General features: G+C 56.2%; 1 protein-coding gene across 1 annotated transcript; it reads right to left on the minus strand.

Annotated features, from left to right (window-relative positions):
• Positions 1–4,683: 4,683 nt before the first annotated feature.
• FEV (FEV transcription factor, ETS family member) lies at positions 4,684–8,747 on the minus strand. Its single transcript, XM_071562345.1, has 3 exons — positions 8,696–8,747; positions 7,662–7,736; positions 4,684–5,303 (listed from the first exon to the last, which is right to left on the minus strand). Exons 1-3 carry the CDS (start codon positions 8,745–8,747, stop codon positions 4,792–4,794), a joined length of 639 nt encoding a protein of 212 aa, XP_071418446.1. The 3' UTR covers positions 4,684–4,791.
• Positions 8,748–11,913: the final 3,166 nt, after the last annotated feature.

Genomic DNA, 11,913 nt, shown 5'->3' on the forward strand with positions numbered 1-11,913 from the left:
AATTGGGGATGACTTGTGGGTACAGGTTTCTGGTCCCCTCCCTGCTCCATGGCACTTCAGTCACATCTGGTGGTGGGGTGTCTGGGACAAAGTACATGGACAAAGTGACCCAGGGAGATGGCAGCAAAGGGAGCATGAAGGGTCCCAGGCTAAATTGGCAGATGAGATATTTGTACCCAGGAAGGGACAGGACAGCTGCCAGAGGGTCTCAGCTAATGGGAGATAAGTCCAGGCTGGGTAGGAACCTGCAAGAGCTCTGCCTGTGCCCAGGGTGACCCAGTGATAGGCATGAGAATGAGGGAGGTGGGATGACAGACAGTTTGGTCTCCACTGCAGCCAAAGCATGTTCTGTGGCATTGCCTGGCTGATGGGTTTTGAACTGATGGGTTTGGGACTGAGGAGCATAAACTGGAGACAGCTCTGTACCAGGAAGCTGGGGTAGGTGAGAAAGGGGAACCAGATGCCTTGAAGCCCTGCTATGATAGTTAATCCTTCTTACCACAGAGCCTGGCAGAGCAGGGCTGCATAGTCTGGGGCATTACTTCTAGCTCAGTGAGAGCTGAGCATGGAGGTTACCCTGTGCTGTGTCCCCTGCCTGTCTTATGGCCCTTTGTCACCCCTGAGGACTGAGCTCCTTAGGGAGTACCAGGCAGTACCAAGCTGTGGCCCAGAGCAGTCATGGGGAGTCTGCCCCAGGAAATGAGTGCCCTCTGGGCTGGACCAGAGGCTGCTCCTTCATCAGAAGCCCTACATTACAGCATAATCTGGCATTAGCGCATTAATCCAGTCCTCTTGCTACTCAGCTCTTGCCCTCAGCAAAGTCCAGCCCAAGGTCTCAGTGTCCAACTGGGCAACAGCAAACCAGGACACTGTCTCTCTGGCAGCCCTTGATGGGCAATAGGGATGAGGTTTAGGTTTATGGTGGCAGTACAGCCCCAGCCATTAGCCAGTTGCCAAAGAAGAATGCATCTTTTGGGAGCATCATGGTTGGTTCTTTGGAGGGACTTCACAAGGGGTTTTGGAGGCCAAATACCTGTACCTGCAGGCTCTGGCTGAGACACACTAAGTTGAGAAGCATTTGCAGGGAGCCAGGCCAAGGGATTGTGGCATCTGGAAAGAGGGTGTGAGTCAGCAACTTGGGGGTGGAGGGCAGAGGAGCCAGCACAGCTGGGGTGCATAAAGGAGGAAATAGGGGGGAAATAGGAGAGCTGGAGGGAGAGCAGAGGCGGGCAGAGGGGCAGATGTGGTCTGTCTATGCTTCAAATGCTCTTCCCAGCATGACCAATGAAGAAAGTGGTGACAAGACTCTGCTAAAATAGAAGAGGGATACTCTACCCCTCTCTGATCCTTTACTGTGCAGTTGGGAGGCTTTGGGGAAGTTGGAAGGTTGGAGGGGTCCCCCTGTCATGCTGGCAAGAGGCTCAAACCTGCCCTCTTACCAGCTAAGGAAGGGCAGACACAGAGATTTTTTTTTTTACCAGTAGGAAAAGAATCCTTCTGTCTTTAACCACAGGGCAGCAGAAGAAGCTGCCTTGCCATGTGCTCTACTCCTTCACTTTTGTTAGTGCAGGCTGAAGCCCTGTGGGACCGTGTTCCCCATCTCACCCTGGGGAGGCCACCCAAGGACTCTCCACAGATAGGTTGGAAGCCCATGCACTCTGTTGCCAGCACCCTAAGACAGGCTTCTCACCCAGCTGGTACATACACCCCACTGCCGGGGATGGTGCTCCCCTATCAGCCTCCCGGGCTGGGTACCCCCAGTCGGGGCCAGGGATGATGCTGTGCCAGGAGCTGTACCAGGCTCTGCCCCGCTTGCCCATTGGCAGGATTTTGCTGCAGTCTACTCCAAGCTGGTGATTTTGGTGACTGAAGAAAACTGCAGAAAGCAGCACTGCTGGTGGACTGGGTCAGATGGGACTCTGGGGAGGGGGGAGACTGGATTGGGTGAAAGTGATGTTTTGTTCCCCCCTCCGATAAGCACAACATGCCATGAGGGGGCGCGGCTCCCAGTGGAGCCTGGGGATGGGAGCATCCCGAGTTGCCATGGTGACACCGGCTACGTCCTCAGGCAGGCGAGAGCATCGCTAGTGCAGTCCCTCATGAGGCTGGCTGCCGTCTCTGGGGAGTGCAGGGCTGGTTCCCGGCTTTTGGCGTGGCACCCTGGGGACAGAGCAATGTGACTGTGCCAATTGAGCTCAGATCTGAGCGAGGCTGTTGCACTGGGTGTGTGCCGTGGTCTCCCCTCTCCCAAAAAGGTAACTTCCCCTTTACCCCAGCATGTCTCGCCTCCAATACAGCAGGGACCCGGATTGCAGAGTCGGGATTGAGGAGTGGACTGGACTCACCCGGACTTCCCTGGTGCAGCACTGGCAGAGGGACAAGTGGGATAGGAACAGTGAGGTGGAGAAGGGAGGAGCTACTAGTGACCCACATCCCTTAATCGTGCCCTGCTCTGCGTCATGCATTTACCTAAGCCCTGAAGTGGTTCCCCTGGCAGGGGCACAGTCCTCTACCCTGTCTCTGAGGGAGCCAGCTGTGACCAGTTCCCCCATTTTGCCCTTGCAAAGCCAAGCTTGGGAGCAGCCTGTCTGCATGTTGGTTACATTGGGGTATCTACTCCATTTCTCTTTGCTTCACCTCCTGTCATCCTTGGGAACTAGGCTGTACAACACTCCGGGACGCTGGAGGTAGGGATGGCTCCTCAACCCCAAGTCCTTGCAAGTGCTTTCCCATACATGAGCTCCCTGGTAGCAGCATCAGGCCCCTCGCTACTTTACAGCCTGAGTCTCTCTAGAGGACACACTGACATCAGATCCCACTCCCTTAAGCTGATTAGGGCAGCAAGGATGCATTAGAGCAGATGCCATGAAGGCCACAAGAGTGACTAGACCCTGGATGTCTAGCCCAGATATGTGAACTGCTGTGATCTAGGGTGCACAAGGAGAGGGGCTGGGGGCTGACCACCCCCTCCATGGGCTGAATTATTGCACAGCTCTCCCTTATACAGCAATTTCATCCCTGCTGTAAGCCTGGCACCCAGCCTTGGCACCCTGGACCCTCTATGGGAATGGGATAGGGAGGAAAGCCTCAAGGAAGGGGGCAAGCAGAGGGCAGTCTCTGAGTGCACAGCAGCCACTGTGGGCACTAATGAATCTGTTGGCATGTTCTTGGAGTCAGGCAAGCAGTGCTTTCCCACTCATCTCTGCATCAGTGTCACATGTGAGCCTGGCCCAGCACAGAATGTGGCTGTTCTGGGCCCAGTGCATTGCCTCAGGCAGGTTGCACAGGGATCTGTGAGTCACAAGAGATCCAGCTCCTGGCATCTCAAATTTGCCTGGATAATGGCAGTATGGCAAACATCCTGCCAAGCCAACTGCATTTCCTCTTTGCCACCAGTTGCCACATTCCCTTGTCAGCCTGAGAACAGCATATATGGATTCCCTGGAGGAGTGTCTCAAGTAACCCGGAGGTTTCCAGCTCCGTCCTATCTTTTGGAGGTTATAAGAATCAGAGTTGATGCCTGGAGAAAAGGTGACGCAGCAGAGTGGCTGCATCCTCCACACCCCAGCCCTGAATGTGCTATGGCTCAGATAGGAGGAGATTTGCTGGGTGGTTCCCCCTCTTGCCAGCAACCTTCAGACAGGAGAGGACACAGGTCACAGCACCTCTCTGTTTTATTGAAGACCAATCCCACCCCCAGTCAGTGCAGAACTCAGTGTGTCCAGCTCTTCTGCATTCACTGGGCCAAAGTCGTGCTCTGGAGGATAGGGGTGGTTCCTTGAACCCAGGGGGCAACCCAGGGCTGTTCCTTGGTGCCCGGGGCTCCCAGTCCTGCTGTCAACCCTTCTCCTGCTTCACCTCCAACCCTGCATTGTCCCTTGGGATGTTCCCACCTGTGGAGGTTTTCCCACCAAGCCCTGCATGTGAGGGGCTAAAGCCAGAATAAAACCAGACCATTAATCTGGGAAGTGATATGCAGGACATGGGCTCATGTGCAGGAGGCCAGGACCATTTGTGGTGTGATCCTCAGGCACTGGGGAGAGGGCAGAGTTGCAGGGACTATGCTATTCTGCCTCTGGGCTCTGGCCTTGCTCTGAGGACTGGCAGTGCACGCCACACCTGCCCCTGGCACCTCCTGCCTTCCTGAGCAGGAGTCAATGAATGACAGACATCTACTGTTTTGACTGGGGCTTCTCCTGAGGTCTGAACGAAGCTATTACCATCAGCAGGAGGTGTAGGAGGGATGGAAGAAAGGAAGACTTTGAGAGACAAAGGTGGGGGGACCAAGTGGTCAAGGAAGGTCCCCTTTCCATGACCCCGCTCAGTGGGACCTTCATTCATGGACACAACTACCCTGAGGTCACAGCTCCTGACTCTTCTTTGCAGTTAGAGAGAAGGCCAGGCACAGGCTGGGGGCAGAGCTAAGGACATTCATGGGGTGGGTAGCATGTTACAAAGGAAATGGTGGGCACAGTCCCTGCTACGAGTTTTCCTGCCATGGTTTTTCCTTCCATTAATACCCTACTTTAGGTACCTACATCCATTTCCAGGATCTTGGATACCTCCTCATCTTAAATTTGAATGTCTTCCCTCCTCCAGCCACCCCTATCAGGGAATGAACCTACCTACCTACCCTGCAACCAGTCCCCCTCCCCCCACCATTCCAAATCTAAAAGTGGGCAAGTGAGAGCAGGGCATGATCCCACCTCCCATCCCTCCCCACTGAGCTTCCCAACTCCACAACCCCATGCTGCCAGGGATGAGAAGCATCCATCTGGCACAGCTGAGCCTCTAATGGTAATGGTTGTTCATGTTGTTGAGGTGGGAGGCTGCCATGGTGCTGAATGGAGCTGAGGGCTGGAGCCCATGCCCAGGGTAGAGGGATGGGCTGGAGCCAGGCCAGTAGGAGAAGCTGGCCGGTGTGACCCCAGAGGTCATGAGGTTGAGTTTGGAGATGCCTGAGAAGGGCAGTGGTGCCAGGTTGCCCTGAAATTTGTAGAGGGTGTGATCGGGGGTTGCTGGCTGGCACACCTGTGCCAGACCATGGAAGTCGAACTTGTAGGCATAGCGCTTGCCATGGACCTTGGTCATGATGTTCTTGTCGTAGTAGTAGCGCAGTGCCCGGCTCAGCTTGTCATAATTCATGTTGGGTTTGCTCTTCCGCTCACCCCAGCGCCGTGCCACCTCATCAGGGTCGATCAGCTTGAACTCCCCATTCGTGCCTTCCCATGCGATGCAGTTCAGGTTGGCCCGGTCCGAAAGCAGCTCCAGCAGAAACTGCCACAGCTGGATCTGCCCACTGCCTGCAAGGCCAGGACCCGGAGAGGTTAAAGCTCCCTCCCAGGGCACAAGGTTAGGGACAGGACATGACCCAGTTCTCTTTGACCCACTGCTATATTACTCCCTCTGGCACCCAGGTTTAGGCTGCACCTCATTACATCTTCCCTGCTCTAGAGATGCAGAAGATGGTAATGATGTTATGTCTCCTTTGCAGCATCCCTGCCCCATCCTGCCCTGCGGGTATGAGGAGAAGATGCTCCTGCATCTTGTGATGGGGTAAGAGTGCTTAGAGGACAGCACAGGTTGCAGTGGATCTGGATTGAGGATCTCCAAATGCCTCCACCTGCATTCACACAGCACTGAAGATGAATTATTTGTTTTGGTGTGAGGACGTGGCCTTTTTCTTTCATCTGCAGCTCCAAGAAGGAGATATCTTGGAATTACCCAGACCTATCCCAGCACAAATATTCCTCGCTGCTGCGTCTGCTTGAAACTGGGCTGGTGTCACAGCACAGTCCCTGCTCTAGGGACACTGTGCCCTGCACAGTTGTCTCCATGGTGAGCTGAAGTCAGGGTGCAACACTTATCTGAACTTCACCCCAGAGAGGCACAGATAGGTATAGAGGAGTGAGAGAGCAGGACAGGGAAGGACCTGCTGTGGCTTTGAATCAGGCATCAGTGTTCCTTATTTCCTGAGGGAAAATGTCCTCTCTGAGCCATGGCCATTGCATCTGTAGCTTGCACTGAGGAGTATCCTTGGTTGGTGCCCAAGGTGCCCCTGTGCCAGACTGCACATGCTAGAGCCTGGCACACCTGGACATGCCCATGGTGAGGTACAAGGACAGGTTTCATTGGATATGGCCAGAAGTCATGAGAAGAGAGGGTCCCTGGACCTTTGAGCAAGGAGCAGCCCTGCTCCTGGGACCCAGCCTCACTGCAGAAGAGCCCTGCACTCACCTAGACACCCTGCCCCTTTCAAGCAGCGCCCCCTGCACATTCCTGCTCCTGATCCCAGCCCTTGCAGCACAGTCTCTTCTCACAGCAGAGGATGTGTTTTTGCATTTTATCCTTCTCCCTGTGCTTTTCTGCCATTATTTGTTCTATAGGTACTTGGATCCCATACAGAGGTTTAGCACCCACGACCCCTGCAGCAGGCAGTCCCACAGCTCAGCTCCATTTCCCACAAAGAACCACCTTATCCTACTTGCCTCACACCCAACCATTTTATCTGGTGCTCCCCATTTCTTGCCCTGGAATGAGCAGGGAACAGCTGTTTCCCATCCCTCCTCATTTCATCAAACCCAAGTCAGACATCCTGACACAGACAGATATGCCTTGGTCTTTCTAAGGCGTTGCATTTCCTAATCCCCCATCCTGGGACCAAGGTGAGGGATCTCTCCTCCCTTGGAGAGATCCCTGCAGCCATTGCCTCTTCTCCATCCCCCTACTCTCTACCCTGGGCTCCAGGTATCTCCCACCTGTGGCTGTTCCACCCCATGCAAGGAAGGCAGGGAGGTGTTGTGGGGTGCAGCTGGGTGGGGTGGCAAGGCTCAGTCCTGACTGCCGCAGAGTGCCATGATAGTGCTCCTGGCAGCTGCCCAGGGAAATATCCAGGGGTCCTAAAATGTCCTTCTCATTGCATGACAGTGCCCAGAGTATGGCTGGGTAGAGTCCACAGTGCAGAGAAAAAAAGAGTCCCCCTGGCCCCAGGTTTTCTACCCCTCCAACCACTAAACCAGGGCTCTGGTGGTCCCGTGGTCCCTGTCTCCTTGCAGACAGGCAAGCTATGTGGCCCAAACGTAACATCACAGTGCTGACTCCACGATACCCAGTGCTGCTGCAGGCTGCAGGCTGTTGCCTGGCCAGCACTGGCCCATGCTCGTGACCCCTGCGTGGTTTTCTCCAGACGGGGACCCATCAATTCCGAGCCCTGTCCGAGCACCAGCCCTTCACTGCAGCTGCCTCACGAGTGGTATCTCAACTCACCTCCCCACTCCCAGGAACGGTTTTCCCGAGCCCGGATTAGCTCTCCCCACACTCGGGCTGGCAGGCAGCTCGGTCTCCGTCGAATGACCGTAGCCTCTGGGGGACCGGAGCTGGGACCCCGCCCTCTCCCCGCTGGCACGGGTCGGGAGCTCTCTCTCGTCGGGGCTGGCCACTTTCCCCGTAAGATTTGGCGGCGGGATGCTCCCAGCCCGCAGCAGCAGGGAACGGAGGATCCGCGGCGGCCGTGTCCCTCATGGGCAATGTCCGGCACGCGGACGGGAAGCGGTCCCCGGTGGCTACGGGTCGGGGAAGAATGCCTGTGCCCCGGGGGTCCCCGTCTGGGCCGGCGGAGGGGACCGGAGCAGGTCCAGAGGAAGGGTCAGCAGTGCTCTTACCTTTCTGCACGCCGGGGCTGAGAGACCCCCATGCCTGGGTCTTCCCGTCTTTGAACAAAGTTTCCCCTACTGGATCTGGGGGGAAAAAAGGACGCGGGTGGGGGTGGCAGGAGGCTGGAACCAAGCGCGACCGCAACCCCCCGGCGCCCACCTGCGGGCAGCGTTCCCGCAGCCCTCGGCCGCTCCCCCTCGCCTGCCCCGCCGCTGCGGCAAAGCCAGGAAACGCGTCCAGGAAAAAGGAAATCCGATTTCCGACCCAGCCGGGGAAGCTTTTAAATAGGAATAGAAAATCCTGTGGGCTGGGGTAGGGAGGAGAAAGGGAGCAAAGGAGAGAACTACGGGGCAGGGAAGAGGGAGAGGAGGAGAGTGGATGACAGGATGCGTGGCAGGAGCGGCGGGTGGAAGGAAGGATGACTGTTGGCGTTTGGGAAGTGGACCGCTGTGGAAAGAAGAGATAGAGAGATGGATGGATGGAAGGAAGAAAATGGGTGGATGGATGGAAGTACAGAAGGAAGATGATTGAGTAGATGGAAGGAAGAAAGGACAAGAGGTGGACGGATGGAAGGAAGGGCAGGTAATGGGTAAGATGAGGGAAAGACTGATGGAAAGGACATAGGGTAGATGGAGGGGTAGGCTGGTAGTGGGGATGGAAAGGGGGGATGGAGAGACAAGTGGGTGGGTTGGAAAGATAGATGGTAGCACAAGGCAAGGGTGGAGAGGTGAGTAAAAACATAGGTTGGAAGGAGAAAAGGGTGGATGGAGGGATGGATGGACAGGGAGATGGGTGGATGAAGGTTGGGAGGATGAGTGTGCGGGCATGGAAGGCTATGAGGGTAGATGGAAGGAAGGAGGACGGGATGGCTGTGGTCCTGGAAGGAAGGAAGGAAGAGAGAGAGGGGAGAACAGAGTGGGCTCTGTAAGAGGACAGGGCAGAGGAGCTCCCCGGTGCCTCAGCGGGACAGGACCGGCAGGGGCTGGGTGCTGTGCGGTCCACGGCGCTGCAATGGGGCAGCAGCCGAGGGATCCGCCCGTACCTGGCAGGTACATGTTGAGCAGCAGTGGCACCGCTCCGGTGCCGTGTCTCATGGCAGCTGTGGGGGCGGCCCGCGGGCTGCATGTTTTAATATTCCTGCCCCTATTATTATTATTATTATTCCACTTTATCAGGGAGCAGCTGATGGCGAATAAATGGCAGCGGGATGGGCAGGGGACGGGCAGGGGCTGGGGAAGGCGGAGGGGGGGGGGGGGAGTTTCCAGGCAACTCGCAGGGGCTCGGGGCCCCGGCTCCAGCAATTTCCTCCGCTGTAATTAAAGCGGGCGCTGCCCGCCCCCCCCCCCTCCCCCTCCCCGTCCTCCCCCTCCGCTATCGGGCCCGCATCAGACTTTAATCACGGCCGCGGGTTTCTATGGAGAGAGGCTCGGGCCGCTTCCTGACTCTTCCGCCTCCTTAACTCTTCGCAAACACAGCGCTGCCATCCCAGCTAGAAGCAGGCTTGGACACTGCCTGGAGACCGCCCAGGCTCAGCTTCCCACCAGCATCCCACTTCTTGACCCACCGACTGGACAGCATCTTCTTGGCCATCGTCATTGGCATAGGCGCTGGCATCGGCATCAGTATTGGCATCATCCCACCAGCATCTGGCTCTCTGAGCCTACCAGGTTCCCTGCCATGGGGGTCAATTCCTGACCCTTCTGCAGCTTCAGCATCATCAGCACACTCCTGGGGTCACCTTGCAGTTCCCAGACCCATGCGTTGGGCGATCTGGGTCCCCATCAGGTCCCTCGAGCTCTGGGACACTGGTGGTAGGATTCCTTTGCAGTGCCCAGAGCTTCAGGGTGGGTAAATGCATTGCCAAGAGTCAGTGGCACCAGGTTGTACCACAGCTCTGCCACCTCTCTGGCTACTCTGTGCCCTTCTGGACAGTCCCTACCTCAGGGACAGTTAAGCCTGTCACCAGGCATGTCCCAATCTGCTGCTCACCTTTGTTCGGATCTGTAGAAGCTGGGTGACCCTCAACACCTACCCAAACTAGGATGGCCTTTCATCTGCTTGCCCTGGGTATGTTCTGAAGACAGGAAGGCAATTAGTGGAGAAACGTTTAGTGGAGAGACGTTTAATAGAGAAAGATGATTCCAGCTCCCAAAAGACACATCTGGCCAGGTTTTTCCCCATCCCCCATAGTTCCAGCTGCTATATACAGTTGTGGGATGCTGTCAGAGGCTCTGCCCCGCTGGTCAAGAATATACCCTCCCCCAGAATCACACAGCTTGAGGCAGCCAGGCAATGTGCCAGCAGCTCAGACCAGCTCTTCTCCATGAGTCCAATGCTGTACAATCTCTTCTGTGGCATTTCACTGATGTCTAGCAACAGGGCAAGCTCTTACACAGAACTTACCTGTATTTCTTGAAAGTGATCATTACAAGATATAAACCTAATGGAAACAGAGTACAGCCATGCCAGACCCACAGTTATTATTTATAGCGCAGCCAAAATGTGCCTTGCATAAGAAAATGCAGCCCAAGGTGAGCAATGCTCAGCTGAGCTGCCACAGCCCAACAAGGCTGGTTGCTCTTCCTGATGGGGGGAACGTCCAAAGTGTTTACAAAACAGAGGATCCCCTGGGTGCTGAGCAGGGTTCCAGGTGCTCCACCTCTTTGCTCATCTCCATCAGGAACAAAGAGCAGATTTTGGCAGGGGGAGACATGAGCAGAGATCATGGTACTCCCTGAGCAATTCCACACTAATTCTGTTTAGATGTAACAACTTGTAAAAAGTTTCTCTTCCCTTAGCTTGTCCTCTGAGCTCCACTGAACACCTCGGTGAGGTGTCCCAGCTCTATACAGCCCAGCAGCTCTGGCTGCTCCTCCAATCTCTCTGCTCCCCAGCCCCTCAAGTGCAACTCTCCTAGCAGCGGCTCTGCAGCCTCCCAGACTTGCTTTCGCTGCCTGAGTCACTGGAACAAACCGCAGGCAACAGAAAACAAGCCCTGGAGACAGCAGGGTGAGGTGGGGAGGGTGTCAGCCGTGCCGAGCCATTCTCTCCCAGCAGCCTGGGTGACCATGATCCTCCTCCAGCAAACCTGCATGGTAGAGGGCATGGAGGTGGGGGTCTGGGTTGAAGGGCACCCCATCAACCCGGAGTGGAGGGAGGGCAGGAAGGGTGGTTGGGATCAGGCAGAGAAGCAAGGGCTGTGAGAGCTGGAGTTGGGGATGTTTTGGAGAGTACTGGGGATGGGGACTTCCAGGTCCCTGGGACAGTCATTGAGTGGGGGGACTTAAAGTGGGGTGTGAGGGAACTGTGGGCTTTGAGTGGCCTGGGGGCAAAAGGCAGCAAAGCGGCAGGGAGTGTGAAGTCCAAAGGGCTGGGGAGCCCAGTGTCCATGTGGAGCTTTGGGGTCCTGAGTGATGCCACCCCAGGGAGCTGGGACATGGGGGAGCTAGAGCAGAGCCAGAGGATAGAGGAGGCAAGGTACATAAGAAATCCAGGAAACAGGGACCCATGACTACAGAGGAGCAATGGATTGGGCATCAGATCTGTGGGGGATCTGGGACATGAGGGTTCAGGTCTGTGGGACTCCGGAGGACAGAGCCTGGGCACATGGAGCACCCAGCTGGCAGTAGCTGCAGGCCCTCTGGCTGAAAGCAGGCAGTTTGCCTCTCACCAACCTCCCCAGCACTCTCCCACCACCCAAGGATGGAGCAGTAAGGACCCCAGACTTTGTAAGGACCCCCACAGCCTGCCCCTACCCCCACCCATCGCAGACCTATGTGCAGGTGCCCAGGAGAACTTCACCTGTGAGCTGGCGTTGTGAAGTGGAGCTGAGCTGACGTGGCCCTGAGCTGGCTTCACCTGGCCAGGTGTGCTGGAATTTGTTTGTGCAGGGGGAGAGGCTGTAGGGCAGTGGCGGGGTGGAGCCAGCGAGGACAGAGAGGGGACAGAGAAGGGCTAGGGGGCACCCTGCAGCTGGGATACCACATGAAAGAAGTCACAGATGCTGGGGTGCACAGTGGGGTGCAAGGGAATGGGGATGTGCAGGGTCACCCTTGTATGCACACTCATGTGCAGTTCACATACACACATTATGCACATGCTGCCACACATGGTGACACACATGTGCTCTGCACAGCCCTGGTTGTGGGGTGTGCACACGACAACCCCCAGCCCAGTCCTGCCCAGTCTTCTAGCACCTTTCTGGGACACCCCCTGCCCCAGGGTCAAGCATGCTTTTAGTAGGATGGGCCTCAGGGAACC

The sequence above is a fragment of the Pithys albifrons genome, chromosome 8 (assembly GCF_047495875.1).
Source record: "Pithys albifrons albifrons isolate INPA30051 chromosome 8, PitAlb_v1, whole genome shotgun sequence".
NCBI lineage: Eukaryota > Metazoa > Chordata > Aves > Passeriformes > Thamnophilidae > Pithys > Pithys albifrons.